The sequence below is a fragment of the Apodemus sylvaticus genome, chromosome 6, assembly GCF_947179515.1.
Source record: "Apodemus sylvaticus chromosome 6, mApoSyl1.1, whole genome shotgun sequence".
NCBI classification, from domain to species: Eukaryota; Metazoa; Chordata; class Mammalia; order Rodentia; family Muridae; genus Apodemus; species Apodemus sylvaticus.
Window position 1 is genome coordinate 37,034,521 of NC_067477.1, and position 19,149 is coordinate 37,053,669.

General features: G+C 44.7%; 1 protein-coding gene across 2 annotated transcripts in view; it reads left to right on the forward strand.

Moving 5' to 3' along the window:
• Positions 1 to 18,942, forward strand: part of Nek9 (NIMA related kinase 9) — a 40,604-nt gene extending 21,662 nt beyond the window's left edge. For both annotated transcript variants that reach the window (XM_052185396.1, XM_052185397.1), the window contains exons 11-22: positions 1,962 to 2,106; positions 2,845 to 3,045; positions 3,215 to 3,261; positions 4,374 to 4,529; positions 5,984 to 6,092; positions 6,934 to 7,095; positions 8,566 to 8,736; positions 9,571 to 9,630; positions 11,342 to 11,580; positions 12,379 to 12,540; positions 14,344 to 14,553; positions 16,481 to 18,942. In XM_052185396.1, the coding sequence (XP_052041356.1) occupies positions 1,962 to 2,106; positions 2,845 to 3,045; positions 3,215 to 3,261; positions 4,374 to 4,529; positions 5,984 to 6,092; positions 6,934 to 7,095; positions 8,566 to 8,736; positions 9,571 to 9,630; positions 11,342 to 11,580; positions 12,379 to 12,540; positions 14,344 to 14,553; positions 16,481 to 16,603 (1,785 nt within the window). In that variant the 3' untranslated portion in view covers positions 16,604 to 18,942. The remainder of the gene's footprint in view (positions 1 to 1,961; positions 2,107 to 2,844; positions 3,046 to 3,214; positions 3,262 to 4,373; positions 4,530 to 5,983; positions 6,093 to 6,933; positions 7,096 to 8,565; positions 8,737 to 9,570; positions 9,631 to 11,341; positions 11,581 to 12,378; positions 12,541 to 14,343; positions 14,554 to 16,480) is intronic.
• Positions 18,943 to 19,149: the final 207 nt, after the last annotated feature.

Consider the following 19,149-nt stretch of genomic DNA (forward strand, 5'->3'; position numbering starts at 1 on the left):
TAGTGAATTTTTGTAAAACAAAACAAAAAAAAAGAGTGGGGGGGGGGGAATGCTTGGATAAACCATGTGATCTATTCTAGAAAGGTACCAAAGACTAGGAAACATTGTATTGGAAGGCATACATAGCATTGGGAGCAAGGTTTGTTACATCAGAGCAGAGGAGAGAGCAAGATTAGGAGAATGCAAAGTGGAATAACTTAGGAATTATAAGACAACTTAAGAAAGAAAAGAGCAATGTGCAGAATGCAGAGGCAAAGAAGGGGCGGGCAGACTTATCCTTACCACGGGACAAAATAAGTCTTTTCTTAATAGTAAGACAGGTTTAGTCTTACTAAAGAGGACAAAGCTTTCTTCTTATAGACTTAAGTTTAATTCATTTAGCAATAAAAGGATAGAAGCTTTTTCTTTCTCTGTGAGGTAAAGATTGAAGCTCATTTTTCATCCAGAATAAGTGAGTTCTTTCTGCACTGCCCTTGGTCCTTTGCTCCGTATGCATGTGTAAGTGTGGATGTGTGTGGGTGTAAGTGTGTAATTGTGAGATAAGTAGCTGGACCCAACTGGATTGAATGGATACATATGAATGTGTAAGCATGAATTTACACATGAATTTGTGTGAGTTTATCCATATTTGCTCATGTAAAAGTTTTTCCTTTTGCAAGCAAGACTCTTCTCCTGATTCAATAGAAGTTTATTGCTCCAGCCCTCCCCCTGCCCCCTGACAAGGCATCTGGACTAGAGGGGAAAGGCCCTAGCAGTTAATCCTTTACTTAATCCCTGCTGTTTCATGCTGAGGTGATAACTGCCAGAGATGCAGATTCTGGCCTCAGAGGAACTCAGACAGGCAGGTCAGCTACTGCAGCAAAGTGACTTAGACTTCAGACAGGTAAACAGCAACCTTAAATGTAGTCCAGTCCTTTCCACCCCCACCAACACTCTCCCTTCAAGATGCTTACCTTCAAGAGAGACCAACCAAGAAAACAGAACAGCCGGGGCTTGCTTCCTTGATGGAACCAAATTCTCTCTTTTATTGCTGCCCCTCCCCCCAGTTTTGTTTTCTTTTTGATATAGCTATATTCCTTATAGCTGTTCTGTGTTTTAAGGAAGCTGACCAAAATTTATAAAACTTATAGTACATGTCGTTTTTAAGAGATTATACTTATTTAGAAAATGTTCTGCTAGTGTTTGTCAACTTACTTGACACAGCACATAGGGAACCTCTCAGTTAAGGAACCGCCTCCATCAGATTGGCACATTGTGGGGCATTTTCTTGGTTGATGAATGATGGGGGCGCAGCTCACTGTGGCTGGTGCCACCTCTGGGCAGTGGTCTTGGGTGCTACAAGAAAGCAAGCTGAGCAATCCCTAAGGAGCACCCAGTAAGCACTGGTGGCTTCTGCTTGAGTTCCTGACTTGAACTCCTGCTTTGGAGTCCTCTGCCGATAGACTGTAAACCATAAGCTCTTTCCTCTCCAAGGTGTTTGTAGTCATGGTATTTATCACAGCAACAGAAACCAAATTAGAGCAGAAAGCAACCAGATTATACTTTAACGAGCTGTTCATCATCACCCACAGTTCACCTCACGTAAGATAAGACAAAATTTGGCATGTGACCTGAGGCCTGATGGATGCGAATCTGGATGTGCTTGAAAATCTTCTTTACATATAGGTGGGGGTTTATATTAATCATTCAAATGCTTTCCCTTAGTGAGACATAGTGCTGTCCCAGCCCTCGAAAGGCAGAGACAGGCAGATCACCCAGCCTTTCTCTACAGAGAGTTTCAGAACAGCTAGCAGTGTGTAGTGAGACCTTATTCTCAAAAAAAAATTTTTTAAAGTTTAGTCTTTACCCACTTTTGTCTTTAAATTGCTATTTTTTTCTTACTGTTTTTCTTCAGAAGTAGAATATTAAAGGTTAGCTTTTAGTATGAAACGTTAAACTTCACAAGATCTCTTTTTTAACAGAACATGCAAGGGGGCACTAAACTTCATGGTCAGCTAGGACATGGAGACAAAGCTTCCTATCGACAGCCAAAGCACGTGGAAAAGTTACAAGGAAAAGCTATCCACCAAGTGTCATGTGGTGATGATTTCACTGTTTGTGTGACAGGTAAGCCACTAATAAAAAGTGTCTTGAGTACATTTAATTTGGGACATAATGCAATGTCAGTTAATATTTTATAGCAAACAACTACCAAAAAAAAATATGCTCATTAATAACAATCTTCCCGGACTTGGGGAGAACAGCTCAGTGATAGCACACTAGAGCAAGTAAGACCGTAAGTTTAATTCCCAGAACTAAGACAATCAAAAGAACCTTCCCAGTTTCCTACTGTGTGGAAAGTGTGATGAGCAAGGAGAAACGGCGACTAACAGCAGACCTGAGGCAGGGAGGCCACTGCGCGTCCTGCGTTGGGGAGAAAACCATCGCACTACCTCTGCAGGCTTTGTATGTCACAAAAGCTGATCGAGAGTCACTCCTCGTTTTGATTTTATCATTACTTTATAATTCCTTGGAATTATTTTTTTAATTTTATGGATATGTGTGTATCTGAGTGTGGGTTTGTACACGTGAGTGTTATACTAATTATGGAGGCCAGGACAGGTGCTCAGATTTCCCTGAAACTGTGTTTACAGTTAGGAGCAGCAGTCCATATTCTTAATCGCCAGCTGTCTCTCCAGTCCCACTGTTGGTATTTCTGTCTATAAAACAGGGAAGGCTCCAGGAAAATGTGAAGGTCATTAAGCATAATAATCTTATAACTGTTTAGACTGTTCATTACAATACTCTTCTTGCATTCGGTCCCCTTAGTAATCCCTTTCTGTGATGCTGCTCTTTCCCTTGCAGATGAGGGGCAGCTCTATGCCTTTGGATCAGATTATTATGGCTGCATGGGAGTGGACAAGGTTTCTGGCCCTGAAGTGCTAGAACCCATGCAGCTGAACTTCTTCCTCAGCAATCCAGTGGAGCAGGTCTCCTGTGGGGATAATCATGTGGTAGTTCTGACACGAAACAAGGAAGTCTACTCTTGGGGCTGTGGTGAATATGGTAGGTGAAGCCTGTTCCCCCCACTCTCCCCAGGCACTTACCATGGTGTCAATCTTTGAGCACTAAACATATCAAGTAGCCTCTGTTCAGGAATGTAAATTCAGAGTTACAGACCATCCTCCTGGGGGAACGCCCTTGGGGTAATGACTGCCATTCTTGTGTGTTTCAGGACGGCTCGGTTTGGATTCAGAAGAGGATTACTATACACCACAGAGGGTAACTGAGAAGCAGCTTCTTCCTACAGCCTGTCCAAAACATAGACTCCAAAAAGACATCCTCTCTCTCTGACTGCTCATAGCAGAGTGTTTATTTCTGACCTCTTTCCTGTCTAGGAGACTAACAATCTAGGATTCCTGATTTAGCACTATGTGGTCTTGTCATCTGACTAAATCACAGAAAATTGAGAAAATGGATACAGCTATTATGGACACTGGAGTCACATCTTATTGAGAGATGAAGTTAAAATCAGCACATAAAACAGAAAGTGTCACAGACAGCTAAATCTCCCTAAGAAAGGATGGTGGGAAATGATATATATTACACCAGCCTTCCATTACTTCAGTTGAACGCCACTTGAAATTGTTTTTGCTTAGAGGTTGTGCAGTAGGAGACATCATATCTGATTACTGGCAGGACTGGCAGGGCTGGCATCGTAAGAAGTTCCCAAGACCTGAGTCAGCTGAGGAAGAAGTACAGCCACACCTCTGTTACATGCCTGAGGGCCCAGGCTTACCTCTTCTGGAAGGTTAACTACCACTAACTGCAGCACCATACCACTGGCACTTGCCAAGTTGTATTTCTATTCTAAGGTTAAATGGTGCATATAAAGATTGTCTTTAGAGTCAACCATTCTACTTGTAGAAAGAAACTAAGGCTCAAGGTTTTATTCATATCCATGGCCCACCTGACATCCTTCATTCTACAATCCTGTCCTGAAAGCTGTAGACGGATATGGAAGTCCTAGCTGCTACCTCTGTACATGTTCTAAAAGATTGAGATCCTCCAGGCTGCTATCTTTCTCTTAAAACTGTCAAGGAGCCCTTCATCTCAGAAGACAAAGCCAGCTAGAGATCAGAGCTGCCCCCTTTCCAGCTTGTCTACATAGTCTTTCCTCTACAGAAGCCTTCTCCAAAGAAGTAGGAGCCATTCATAGAACAGACTAATAGAGCGTCTGTTCATTCGACTGCAGCCTGGTGTGTTATAGAACTTGAGCCTTGATAGGAAGTGAGACCTCCTCTGCTGGGCAGCATGGTGAAGGGACTGGATGCTTATTTTCTAATATGAATCATGTACTTGGGATTTTTTTCCAAAAGAATTTTTCCTTGCAGGTGGATGTTCCAAAGGCCTTAATCATTGTTGCAGTTCAATGTGGCTGTGATGGGACCTTTCTGCTCACTCAGTCAGGCAAAGTGCTAGCCTGTGGACTCAATGAGTTCAACAAACTGGGGCTGAATCAGTGCATGTCTGGAATCATCAACCATGAAGTGAGTGACCCTTGAGATTTTAACCACGTTGCCAGAATGCTGGGTTGGGATTTCTCTGTATTATAAGTTAGTGACCACAGAATTTAACTTAAGAATAAAGTGATCTCACAGACATTATGTTCAGCAAAAGCAGCTAGCTGCAGCCAGCCACTGAAGAGTTCACAACATGTGATTGTGTTATGTGCAATTCAGGGACAGGTAAAATGAGCATGCAGGCAATTGTCGGAAGTACAGATCTCTGTGGGGGGTTATTATTGTATGTATGTCTTTTTCTTTGTTGGGAACATGAATCTTAATCAAAAATAGGTGAATCACCTAAGGGACTGGCCTCTGTCTTGATCAGGGTGGTGGTTTTATAAATGTGTTCGCATAGAGGCTAAGAGTGATGGTGCTTACCTTTAATTTTAGCACTCAGGAAGCTGAGGCAGGAGGATCTTTAGTTTGAGGCCAAAACACAAAAGCAAAAATCCCACAAATGTATATGTGCAAACATGGGTCAAGCTGTGCAGTAGGTCTTATAGTTACAGCCCAACAGTTGACTGCAAAAGAGAAAGAGAAAAGTCAAGCAAATTTAGTTTTGTAACTCAATGAAGGATGAGTTAATTTGTTTTTTTAATGATTGATTTATTTATGTATATGGGTATTTTGTCTACATGTACATTTGCATACCAGAAGAAGGTCCTGGATCCCATGGGACTATAGTTACAGACAATAATAAGTTGTCATGTGGGTGCTGGGAATCGAACTCAGGTCCTTTGAGAAAACAGTGCTCCTAACCATCTCTCCAGCCCCATGATGAGTTCATTTGTATGTAGTGTCTATTCTCAGGAGAGCACAGACTCAAGGTAACAGCTGGAGAGTGGGTAGTTTGAAAGGCATCTTCAAAATGACCACTTGTGGTTTGTTAAGATGTAGGTTTATGGAGAGCTTTACTTGGGGCTTTTATACCATTTCATAGAAATATGTGTAGTAAAAGTGAGATTAGATTACAGTAACTGATTTCTTTGTAAGTTGGAAAGATTTTACTCTGCCCTTGTTAGATAGGCAGAGTATGTAAGCAACACAAAGGTAGTTTTTTTGGGGCTTTTTTTTTTTTTTTTTTTTTTGGTATTTTGGATTTGGTTTTTTTCGAGACAGGGTTTCTCTGTATAGCCCTGGCTGTCCTGGAACTCTGCTGGCCTTGAACTCAGAAATCCGCCTGCCTCTGCCTCCCAGAGTGCTAGGATTACAGGCGTGTGCCACCAAAGGTAGATTTTTGTAATCAGAAATCCCTGCTTCTTGAAACAAATTACCTGATTCTGTGCTGAGCTTGTTTCTTATGTCCTGCTGAAGATAGGAAGGTGTGTGGCATGCTCTCTTAGCAGAATTTGTTTGAAAATGCGTTTCCATCCTTAGCCTGTCCCTGACACCACCACTGGCTTCATGAGTCTGCTGCTCTGTTTTACTTGTCTCAGGCATACCATGAAGTTCCCTACACAACCTCCTTTACTTTGGCCAAACAGTTGTCCTTTTACAAAATCCGTACCATCGCCCCAGGCAAGACTCACACGGCTGCTATTGATGGTAAGTTGGCCCAGCTGGGTTGCATGCCTTCAGAGCTCAGGTGCTTTGTGCTGTAAAGTATTAGCTTTCTTGATATATCAGCCTTTTGACTTTTCCCTAGTACTCAATATTAACTCATTAACAAATCAGGCATTCAAGCACAGATTTTTTTAAAAAATGATCTTTATAAATATAAAATAAATGTGCACTTTAATAAGTACACCACTCTTTGGACTGGAAAGATGGTACAGTCTTTGCTGGTCTTCCAGAGGACCCAAGTCCCTTTGCCAGCATCCTTCTGGCTATTCATAACTGACTGTAACTCTAGCTTCAGGGTATCTGATGCCCTCTTCTGACCTCTGAGGGCACCCAAATATGTGGCATGCACACAGAGAGACATATACACGTAAAGTCAGTGAATAAATTATCTTTGTTTTGTTTTTCAAGCCAGAGTTTCTCTGTGTCTCAAATGTTTGACTGAACATTTGTCCTGGAACTCTCTTTGTAGAGCAGGCTGGCCTTGAACTCACAGAGATCTGCCTGCTTCTGCCTCCTGAATGCTGGGATTAAAGGTGTGCACCACTATGCCCAGCCATAGATTCTCTCTCTCTCTCTCTCTCTCTCTCTCTATATATATATATATATATATATATATATATATATATAAAACATCTGGATTCTATGGTCTCTAATTGGCACCTACTATAAGTATTCTAAATTGTGGTTCTGAGTTTTCACACCTCTTAGTTCTCCTTGCCTAGGTCACATGGGTAACTTCATATGTGTGCATTCTAGTGCATGGGATGTGTGCTGCTACGCCCTCTGTGTTTCATGACTGCTCTGTATTCTACTTCTCTCTCAGAACGAGGCCGGCTGCTGACATTTGGCTGTAATAAGTGTGGGCAGCTGGGTGTCGGCAATTATAAGAAGCGCCTGGGCATCAACCTGTTGGGGGGACCCCTTGGTGGAAAGCAAGTGATCAGGGTCTCCTGTGGTGATGAGTTCACCATCGCTGCCACTGATGGTAAGTGCCTATGTTTCTATCTGGATTGGGAAAAGCGGTTTTTGTATAACTGGCATATGTTTTTATGTCCAATATAGTACATTTATTAAAGGCTAGATTTCTAAGTTCACCTAATTTCACTGTCATTTATCATTTTTGGTAAAATATCCCCACAGCCATTGAGCACTGTGTCTGTCTTGTTCAGCACCACTGTTGATCCACATTCTGATTAGCACTGGCTGGGTGTGAGAAAAAGCGGGGAGAGAAACGGCCACCCTCTTCCCTGGACTCAGTCCTCCTCTCCAGCAGGGCGCGTTCCTTTCAGGTCCCCTCTGCACCTTGCAGCTGTGCCACCATCTCTGACCTTCAGACACTGACTCACAGCCCCTCAGCGTGGATGACAAAGGCTAGAGCGGCCATATAGCCCATGGACTCCAGATGAGTCCTGAGTCCTGCCTGCTGTGCAGATGGTCATCCGTCACATGCCCTTTCATGAGGGGGGAGGGAGCCTAAACTGAAGAAGAACCAAATTTCTAGTGTTGTCTCTGCCCAGACTTTGCAGACTTCTTACCTTGGCCAGCTTCGTTCTGTATATGCATGCATGCGTGTGTGCGCGACACACACACACACACACACACACACACTCACACACACTCTCTCTCTCTTCATCCTCCCTCAGCAGGTCCCATTGACTCTCTCCAGCATACCCCCCTCCCCCCAGCCTGCTGTCAGGACTTGAACTGCATTCTGCTTCCGCCTTTGCTCGTTTGCGCTTGGTCCTCATCACGGCCTCGGAGTCCTCTCACATGCCTCCTGCCCAGGCCCTCTCTTGGTTTGGTCCAGCAGGCAGGCCTGCATGGCCCCCTGTGACCAGGCCCTCTCCTCCCACTGCCCCTCTCTCTCACTTTTCTCCTAGGGACCTCGTTCCCTGTTGTGCAAAGCTACACCTGTGTGCCCTCACGCCTGCTCTTATGTCTGCCAGAAACTCCCTCAGGTCAGCTAGACGAGATCTCCAGAGTCAGAGTACTTCTCTGACTGCTTTCTCTGAAATGGGAAATGCCATCCTGCTGTTACTCCATCCCTTCCTTCATAGCACTTGCCTTGTCTGAAATGGGAGTTAGCCATTTGTTTGTGTGTTGTCATTCTCCCCACTGACTGCACTAGAGCAAGGACTTGGCTTCATGTCCTGCCTCAGACCCCGTAAGAAACACTTGCCATGAAGTAGATTCTCATACTTGTTTGAAGGCAGACATAGGAACATATATGTGTGTGATGTGTGTATGTCTGTGCGTGTGTGTGTGTGTGTGTGTGTGTGTGTGTGTGTATACTTATGTGTGTCTGTGTGTGTGTGTATATATATATGCCTATATATAGAAATAATTAGCTTTTCCCCTCACTTTGTAGGACTTCTTTCTAGTTCCAGGGTATAACAGTGGGATACCCACAGAATTGGGAAAATAGTGTCCCATTAATCTGTTCTTTCTCTTCTAGACAATCACATCTTTGCCTGGGGTAATGGTGGTAATGGCCGCCTGGCCATGACTCCCACAGAGAGACCACATGGCTCTGATATCTGTACCTCATGGCCTCGGCCTATTTTTGGATCTCTGCATCATGTCCCAGACCTTTCTTGCCGTGGCTGGCACACCATTCTTATTGTTGGTAAGGGCTTCATCTGTGTGGAGTTGGAGTGGCTTAGACCACATTGACTCACACCTAAGGTACTAGTGGTGACATTATTGGATATGCCCTGAGGCAGAGTCTGCTTCCTCAAGTCTTGTGCTGGATAAAGATGCAGAGCAGCAGGAACAGAGCATTGTCATTCCCCAAGTTAGTCATCCACTGTTTCGTCTCTGTTGGACTGTTTTGTGTCAGGGGCTTGTAACTCAGGCTAGCCTCAAACTCAGTACTTACTAACCAAGAACAGCCTTGAGTTCCTAACCTTCCTCCACCTCCTGAGCGCAGGGATTGCAGGCCGGTTCCACCACCATCAGTTTGGACCTTTTTAAATGGAACAAGTTTAAGCTCTTCCCCCAGCATACCTCTGCATCATAGAATGTATTACTTCCATTTAATAATGTGTTGTCTACATTTGTGTTTTCTTGAGAAACATTTAGTAATTCTTTTAAAAGAAAATTTCCAAATGCTTTTTGCATACAGAGTACTTTGAAATAAAATAAAATAAAGCTTGGCTTTTATAAATCTCAGTCCTGACTACCCTTGACTAGTTTAATCAGGATCTCTGGGGTTGGGTATAGGTATTGTTACTTTGTAAAGCTTCCATGGTGCTTCTAGTGAACACAAAGATAGAAAATTCCCAGTACAGACACTGAGTACAGTAGCTCACTAAGTGTTTCACTTATGAGACTTACTTCTAAATCCTAAGTTCTGGGTTACTGAGTCAGGTTTGGCAGTGACAGTTTCTTCCCTGTCCTGTCTCCCTTCACTCTTCCAGTGTCTGTACAAAGTGCTTACCTACTGCATATTTTTCCTCAGAGAAAGTGTTGAATTCCAAGACCATCCGTTCTAATAGCAGTGGCCTCTCCATTGGAACTGGTAAGCAGTGGTGCCCCAGGTACCAGTGTGGTCTTTGGGTTGAGGAATTATGGTTAAGAGGGAAGGTTGTATTTTGGTGAGTGTTTTATCAGGGTGACTTCATCGTCTTTGCCTGCATCCCATGTGGAAGCAGTTGAGAGACTTGCTCCACATTGGAATGGGACATTGGTATTCCTTACCATCCCATAAGCCTTTACTTCTGTGGTATTCCAGACAGTCCAGTCTTCCTATAGCACTTGGGAGACAGAAGCAAGTGGATTTCTGTGAGTTTGAGGTCAGGTAGTGTATATAGTAAGTTCCAGGCCAGCCAGAGCTAAATAGTAAGATCCTGTCTCCAAAAACCAAACAAAATTTACCTTCAAAATAGGCCCTCCAGAGGAAAAGTCACTTACTAGCTTTCAACTTAGGAAAATCAGTCTGAACCCTCTGAGAGCTTCTCAACTATAATTTTCTTCATGATTCTCTGTTACTTGGGTTGCCAGGAAACTAAAACTATTCCTGCTTTCCACCTGTGAGAAATCATGTATGTACCAATATTTCAGAATTCATCTTCTTATTTTGGGGAAACTTAAGAGGTGCTTGGCTCACTGCTGAACAATTTTTTACAAAAGACAAATGCTAATGGAGGACACTTGAGTGTATTTACCTGCCAGAGATGCACTAAGATTTAGAAAATGGACGTGAGTTATGGTGATAACACCATACCCAGGCTTACCTTTATGTAAGCCTGGCATGGTGGCACATGCTTATAATCCTAGCACTAGGAAGTAAGTAGAAGTAAGTGCAGTAGTAAGGTCAGAAGTTCAAGGCCAGCTTGGATGACATAAGGATCCTGTCTCAAGAATTAAAATTTGTAAGCTGGGTGTGGTGGAACACATCTTTAATCCCAGAACTTGGGAGGTAGAGGCAGGTGGATTTCTGAGTTCAGAAGGCCAGCCTGGTCTACAGAGTGAGTTCCAGGACAGCTAGGGCTACACAAACCTTGTCTCAAAAACCAAAATTATATATATACATACATACATATATATATATAAAGAGAGAGAGGAGGGGGAGAAGAGAAGAGAGGGGAGGGGAGAGGAAAGGAGAGAAGAGGAGAGAAGTAAAAATGTAGGCCTATGAGGTGGCTCATGGATGAAAGGCTTATACTCCCATCATGACAACCTGAGTTCAGTCCTGGGACTCACATGACAGAAAAAGAGAATTGACCTCCACAGGTTGTCTTCTGACATCTACAAGTGCAGTGTGCACACACATGCCCACATGCATACACATAATAAATCAATGTGAGAACGTTTAAAAACGCTGTGGAGCTGGGAGGACAGTTCAGCAGGTAAGAGCACCTGTTGCTTTTACAGAGAACTGGAGTGTGGTTCCTAGCACTCAAATGACTGCTGACACCCATCTGTAACTCCAGTTGCAGATGATCTGACACCTTCTTCTGGCCTCCAAGAGCAATGCATGTACATGGTACCCAGACATACATGCAGCTGAAACCACCCATACACAGAAAATTGAAAAAAAAAATCCTTTTAGAATAATTCTTACAAATTTAAACGCTATGTAAAAACTAACAATTTAGTCTCAAATATTTGACTGAACATTCCACTGTGTGCAATTCTAAGAACTTCTGTGGGAATGAATGAGGTGTCAGATGGTACATCACTTTGTGGCCTAACAAAGTTCTTTCTTTCCTGTGCTACACATCTACCAGTGGTTCAGAGCTACAGCCCAGGAGGTGGAGGTGGCGGCATTGGTGGCGGCATTGGTGGCGGTGGCGGTGGAGGCGGTGAAGAGGAAGATAGTCAACAGGAATCTGAAACTCCGGATCCAAGTGGAGGCTTCCGAGGAACAATGGAAGCAGACCGTGGAATGGGAGGGTTGCTCAGTCCCACAGAGGCCACAGCAGACAGTTGTGGGGCTAGCAGCTCCTGTCCTGGCTGGCTTCGGAAGGTAATTCCCTCGAACAGATAATTCAGATAAGCCTGTAACAGGAGCTAGTAAGTAAGGGCTGCCAAGGTCTCAGTTTCTAGTGCTCTACTAATTTAGACAGGAGTCAAAGTTTCACATTCCTACATGTAAGAAGATGTCTGTATTTTGTTTTAAAACAGGGTCTCAGTTTAAGAAGACTGACTCTTCCTCCCCTAGCAGCTAGCAGTTGCCAATAAGCCTTTAGCTGGAGTAGGGTTTCATTCCCACTTCCACTCTTCATGCTGGGACTGGGACTTGGTCTGGCTTGAGCTTGCACAGGTCTTAGGCATGCAGTCACAGTTGCTGTGAGTTTAAATATGCGACTGTCCTTATAGGGACACATGCTCTTATAGTCATCTAGAACCTCTGGCTCCTGTAGTCTTTCTGTCTCCTCTTCCAGTGATTCCTGAGCCTTGGGAGGAGAGGATAAGATATACATGTCCTCTTTAGAGCTGAGAAAATTCTCTGCAGCATTACCAGTTGTGCGAGTCTCTGTTAATCACTATATACAGAGGGACAGAGGAAGCGGCACCCTCCAGCCTCAGCCTCCAGCAGCCTTGCAGGGCCCTCGGTGCTGTGCCCTCAAGCCTCCTGACCAGCATATAGTGGGTGTAGAATTGTGTTGGGGAAATGATCCAGATAAAACTGTTGCTGAACTTGAGCTTGCATTCCCCACTAGAGGGCGCTGCTGTCACAGCAGAGTAAAAGTGAAAGCCACAAAGTCTGTGGGAGAAAGGTGCTTGCTGCAGCCAAATTGATGATTCTTTCTTGTATGCCTAGGAGCTGGAAAATGCAGAGTTCATCCCCATGCCTGACAGCCCAACTCCCCTGAGTGCAGCCTTTTCACAATCTGAGAAGGACACTCTGCCCTATGAAGAGCTGCAGGGACTCAAAGTCGCATCTGAAGTTCCTCTGGAACAGCAGCCGGCAGGAGGAGCCTGGGTAACTGAGTGCCTCGTTAGCCTCAGCTCGGTAGACAGTGGCTACGACTTCTTAGGTTCTCCTGGCTTCACCATGTCCTCTCGCTTTCCGGGCCAGTGCTACAGTGTCTCAGTAGTTCTGAAGGCTGCTCTGCCTTCCAGCACCAGAGGATCATTTCTTCCTCTTCCTCAGGAGTACAAAACTGAACGTAAATTTCCAAATGGTCTTTTTGTTGCGAAGATTTGTTCCTTTGTGAAACAGGTTCCCAGCCAAGGATGGAGGATGACCTTTAACCTCTCTGTTACTCCTGCCTCCATCTCCCAGATGATGATAAAGGCGTGTTCCACACACCAGTTATGCAATGTGGGGTCCAGCCCAGGGTTCTGTACATTCTAAGCAAACTCTTCACAGATAGCCACGTTCCTGGCCTCCAGAACCACACGGCACCACATGTGTTAGCTGAGCTGTGTTGTGCAGCAATGCTTGCAGTCTACTGAAAGAGCGGCCATAAACAGTCAACCTAGGTAGAATGAAACTGTAACTCAGTACTAAACCAGAGACGCCACACTTCTAGAGAAGCCACAACATTATTACGTGACTTTGTGAGTTGTATAATCCTTTGCAACTACAACTCTGATATCATAGCACAAAAGCAGTCACAGATACAGATTGAGTATCTCTTATCCAAATGATTGGGACCCAGAAGTGTTTTAAATCTCACATTTTGGTGGATTTTGGAATAAATGCATATACATAATGCTCTGTAAACATAGCTTGGAGGCCATTCTGTGATTGGAGGTTATTTTGTGTCATATTTTAGTATATCCATTCTGAACTGCAGGCCATGTCATGAGCTTAGGTGTAACATTTCCACTCGTGGTGTCATGTCAGTGTTCAAACAGTTTTGGATTTAGGAGCATTTAGGATTTCAAGTTAGGGATGTCCAATCTGTACTATGTAATGGGTAGGTGTCCTGCTATTATTTGCTGACCTGATATTTATTTTTATTTATTTTATTATTATTTTTTAAGAGGCAGGGTTTCTCTGTGTGGCTCTGGCTGCCCTGGAACTCACTTTGTACAGCAGGCTGGCCTCAAACTCACAGAGATCCGACGACCTCAGCCTCTCAAATGTTGGAATGAAAGTATGCAGCACCACACCTGGCTCTGACCTGCTATTTTTAAAAGTGTATACGGGAGAAAATTCCCAACTAGAATAATTGAAAGCCTTCCCAGGAGAGTGGTAACAACACTTTTTTTTTTTTTTTTTTTTTTTTTGGATTTGGTTTTTTCGAGACAGGGTTTCTCTGTGTAGCCCTGGCTGTCCTGGAACTCACTCTGTAGACCAGGCTGGCCTCAACTCAGAAATCCACCTGCCTCTGCCTCCCAGAGTGGGATTACAGGCGTGCGCCACCAACGCCCGGCTAACAACACTTTTAAAACTTGAGAGTAAGCATTTCCCTTCCTGTGTTGGCTTTCTTAAATTGTATTGTCAATTTTTTTCACAAACTCTTCTCCAATCTCTGACACAGTTTGGCCAACTGCATTTTATGAACCTCACTCACTGTGATCAGAACTTCGCTTCAGCACTTTAAAGTAGAACATATAAAAATAAGAGTTCTGCAAACTCTTCCCAAATGGATGATTCTGCAACCTAATGAGCCCTAAGCCCTGGGAGGCCCCTTTCCTGTCAGCACCAAGTGCTGCTGGAAGCCAGGCGGTTCTCCTTCACTCGCACCCAGTTCCTCATATTTTTGTATTACCTTGCTGGGTACTGGGGAGCCGTGGGTGGTGGATCCTCTGCATTCTCTCCTTCTGTCCCTAGCCTCCCCGGCTGAGTCCTGCAGTGCCGCCATGTGTTGGGAAAGCCGTGATGTCTCCTGCTTGTGCGTGCAGTGCCCTACAGGTGGAGGTTGACAGGCTCCAGGGTCTGGTGTTAAAGTGTCTGGATGAACAGCAGAAGCTCCAGCAAGAAAACCTCCAAATTTTTACCCAACTGCAAAAGCTCAACAAGAAATTGGAAGGAGGCCAGCAGGTAAGAGCATTCATTAAAAAGAGTAATTGAATTCTAAATCTGCTTTGAAAGTTCACAGAAACAATCTGCGAGGTACTAAGTAGGCTGAGGCCTTTGTGACTCCCTATCTTTGTGACTCCTTTGTACTTGATTCCAGAAGCTTTGTGCCTACCTACCTAGTTCATTTTATCACCTAACTTCCATTGGTTTTTCTTTGTTTTTTTCCTTTACTAATTCTTTGGCTTTTCCATTTTTATTGTGAAAATGTTTAAACATAATGAACACCCTACGCCTGTCATATAGACTCAGTAACAACACGTTTCTCTGTTTGGTAGGTATACATACATTCTTTTATTCTCTTTTTTTTGGTTAGTTTGTTTTGTTTTGTTTTGTTTTGTTTTGTTTTGTTTTGTGAAAGGGTTTTCTGTGTTTCCTGACTTTCCTGGAACTCTCTGAGTAGACCAGGCTGGACTTGAACTTGGGATATCCTCCTGCCTCTGCCTCCTGAGTGCTGGGATTAAAGGCATGCACCACTACTGCCTGAGTACATTCTTATTCTAACCATTTTATTTGTGTATTTGTGCAATAGTGGGGATTGAATCCAATCTCTTATAGGTGGTAGGCAAGTACTTGATACTGAGCTTCCTCCCTAACCCTTGATGAACCATTTTAAAATAGATTCTGAAAAATGGTTTAAAGTTGGGGCTCAGCTTAGAGGCTCAGCTTATGGCTCAGCTAAGAAAAGCACTTGCCGCATACACCTGATAGTCTGAGTTCAATCCCCAGAGCCCACGGTGGCGGGAAAGCATCACCTCCCAGCAGACAGTCCTTCTGCCTGCCCTCAGTGGCGGGAGTACACACATGGAAAACTGGAAGTTAGAATTACGGCCTTACTGGGCTCAGCTTAAGTAGCTTGGCAAACATTTAGCATATGATGGTTCTTGGTATCCCTTCATGCCGACTCAGCTAGAAGTGAGGGAGGAGTCACTCCTTGGCTTTGCCATTTCCCCTAATGTCAGTTTGGACTTCTTATTTTGTGAATACAGAAACAATGCCTGTAAAACACTTCAGAAGGTTATATTGGCAGCTGTAGCAGGCACCTAGATCATTTTGGGTTTTTTGTTTGTTTCTTAAAGATTTATTATTATATGTAAGTACACTGCAGCTGTCTTTAGGCACACCAGAAGAGGACGTCAGAGCTCATTACGGATGGTTGTGAGCCACCATGTGGATGCTGGGTTTTGAACTCAAGACCTTCAGAAGAGCAGTCAGCAGGACAGTGGTGTGCATGCCTTTAATCCCAGCACTTGGGAGGGAGAGGCAGGTGTATTTCTGAGTTCAAGGCCAGCCTGGTCTACAGAGTGAGTACCAGGACAGCCAGGGCTACACAGAGAAACCCTGTCTTGAAAAAACAAAAAAAAAAAAACAAAAAAAGGAAGAAGAAGAACAGTAAGTGCTCATACCCACTGAGCCATCTCACCAGCTCAAGATTTTATCCAGGAATGGTGGGGTGGGGTGGGCAGGTGGGTTGGTTGGTTGGTTGGTTGGTTGGTTGGTTTTTATTTTTGTTTTTGAGACAGGATCTCACTTGGTAGCCCTGGCTTGTCTAGAACTTACTATGTAGACCAGGGTGGCTTCACACTCATGGAGACAATCCTCCTGCCTCTGCCTCCTGCATGCTGGAATTGAAGATGTGCACTAAGACACACACACACACACCCGAGCCATTTCACTTTTCATACTAATCCCCACACGCTGGAGACCTGGGCAAACCAGAACAGTAGTTATTCTACTGCCTGAGTGTAAAGGTGAGGCTGTGTCCAGGGCTGTGCCCCTGAGCCCTCCGTCAGACTGGCAGAAAGTCCTGAGAGACTTGACTATAGTGAAAACAGTCTTGATGCCATGGCCACTGGCACTGTTGCTGATTGGAACTGCTTTGTCTGGGCAGGCGGGGATGCACTCCAGAGGAACCCAGACGGCAAAGGAAGAAGTGGAAATGGATCCAAGGCCTGACTTAGATTCGGATTCCTGGTGCCTCCTTGGAACAGACTCTTGTCGACCCAGCCTCTAGTCTCCTGAGCCCACATAGCTCTCAGGAAACTGGGACCCAGAGAACCTCACCGCACACTGACTACGTGCAGAGAGCAGCTTTCCTGGCTTTGCTCACTTGCAGCCACAGAGGCAGGGCAGAGGGAGGCTCTAACGCACTTCCCTTGTGCATTCGGAGAGTGGCGTTGCCTGTTAGATAGGAGCTAGGAGTGATTTTATTGTTTGGGAGAATGGAAGGGTCCCGTGGCCCTGGCTTTGTCATCAGTGACCGCCATAGCAACAGCAGCTCTGTACCTCGTCCTTTGAGCCCACCTTTGAAGAGGAGACACAGTACTCACCTTAATTGCACTGGTAGCAGCTCATTTTCTGTTTATCATTTTCATCATTAATTGGAAGCTGCCTTGGGATTTAAGCACCAGGCATTGCACATCTGGATGGATGAAGGAAAATATAAAAATGCAGTGGGCTGCCCAGGGTCCTCCAGAGACTGGTAAAGTATTCATGCCTTCTCAGAAGCCTGGGGCCCAAGGAATCTCACTGGTAGAGTCAGTCTAGAGCTCATCTTCAGGAAGGTCAGTTACTTCATGCAGCTGAGTGCTTCAGGAGGGAAGCTGGGATTGTTTTCACTGGACATTGTTTGAAACATCTTTGAAGAGCAGAGAAAGGGCGGGTCCCTCCCTCCCCCATCACAATAGCCGAACTTTGAGGCTACAGTTAGTACCTGGTGGGGTTCCCAGCTCTGGGTATTCCTCCAAGACAGAAGGTGTCTAAGAAAATTACACCATCATCCGGTAGTATGTAGAGCTATGGGAGGAACCCAAGGGGGAGGTAACACTCCCTTCAGTGCCGTGCCTTGGTATCGGGGAGCACCTCAGTGACACTGAGGTCTTCTGCCCCTGTGATGGCTTCTCTGTACCTCTAGTGTCATGGCCTTAGGGGTCTGATTGGGATGAGCCACCCTGGACACTCCCTTTCTATGTCTAGTCAGTATTTTTTCCCTTTGGTGTGTTTTGGAGCCATGTCATAACCAGTAAATCAGTATCATCTTTTGTACTTGAGTAGCCCAAAGCCAGCACCAAATCCTTGGGGTCACAAAAGCTTGACAGGTAGAACCTGCCAAGTGAGAGGGAATTGGCTGCAAGCTCGCTTCTGTGTTCTTGTTGAAAGGGGCAAGCTACCTTTTCCAAAGACAATGTATGCCCTAGAAGAGGCAACCTTCTAGGCAGGCATTTGATAGTTTCCCTTCCACGTGAGCCTTGTGCTTCCACCAAGTCCAGTGGTGGCTTGTGTGAGGCCACAGCAGCTCCTTTGATAAGTGCCACATCCTCTGTGCTACACACAGCTAAATTAATACTGTTTAATTTAACCAACCCCCTGCCAAAAAAGGTTTGCTGTCTCTTAATATTGCAGGAGGATCTACCTATGCAGGAGAAATGTTGCCATTTCCTTAAGCTATAAGTGGTATAAAGGCTAGTGCTGGGAGGAAGCCCCGTCCGTCTCTGAGGATGTGCAGCTCTGTCCAATGGGACTGTTAGTGTCCCTTGTCTTCTCAGTTCTGAGAAGCACAGTACAGTAGTACTGATCTCAGCACTGAAGCTTGTTCCCAGAATAAGGGGAAACCCAATCCTGATGTAAGGTTACGAGTTCTAAGGGTCTGGCAGTAAATCCTGCGGGAGAGTTTTGGTTTGATTTGGTTAGTGCAGCTTTGGTTTCCGTCAGGACTGATTGGCCTTTCGAGGTCCTGGATCCGTAGGCTTCCATCTCAGCAGGCCTGAGAGGCAGGGCCTAAGGCGTTCAGTATGAGCACTGCTTCTGCTCTGGAGCTGAGGGGTGTGGGCATGTTGCTGACTGTGGGGTGACAGTGTTTGCTGAGGCAGGCAGGAGTCCTGGAGGGCCGTGCTACAGTAGAGCATGGTGGCTGTTCTTCTAGTGTGTTCCTTTGGGAATCCTAGGTTTGCTGTTAATCTAGCCGAGAGTCTAAGTTCTGTGCCTTAGAGAAAATTTGCACTTTCCAGAATTGTGCCTAGGACAGCCATAAGATATTTTTCCCTACCAAACAGCTATGCAAACAAAAACCAGTTCAAAAGTCACAACCATACACTGGGTTGAGTAAAAGTCAGGACAGCAGAAATGTATTCAAATGGTTTTCTATAGCTAAAGCTTAGTAAATTGTCTTCTTATCCTCTGTGCAGTGCTAGGTGTTTGGAGCTTGCCAGTCATGTTGCTTTGAGTTACAGTGTAGCCTGTGTTTATCCTTCGTGCCAACGCTTGGCTGAAGAGCCAGCTTCTTAGCCTGATGCCGGAAAGGATGATGATGGAGTGGTGTGGCCTTCCTGTTCTAAATAAACGTTTAACCTCTCAGTGAGTACTGTGCTTCAGTAAGCCTGTCCTCCACCTCAGTCACCAGAGACGGAACACCCACAGTTCTAGGCCTTGGGAAATCTCTAATTCTGTGAGTCTTCTATAAATAAATAACTAAAAGTGTTCTCTTAACAGAAATGACATAAGAGACATTATACGGAAATAACCTCTTCTGTTTTCCAATCTCATTCTTGCCAGAAAAAAAAA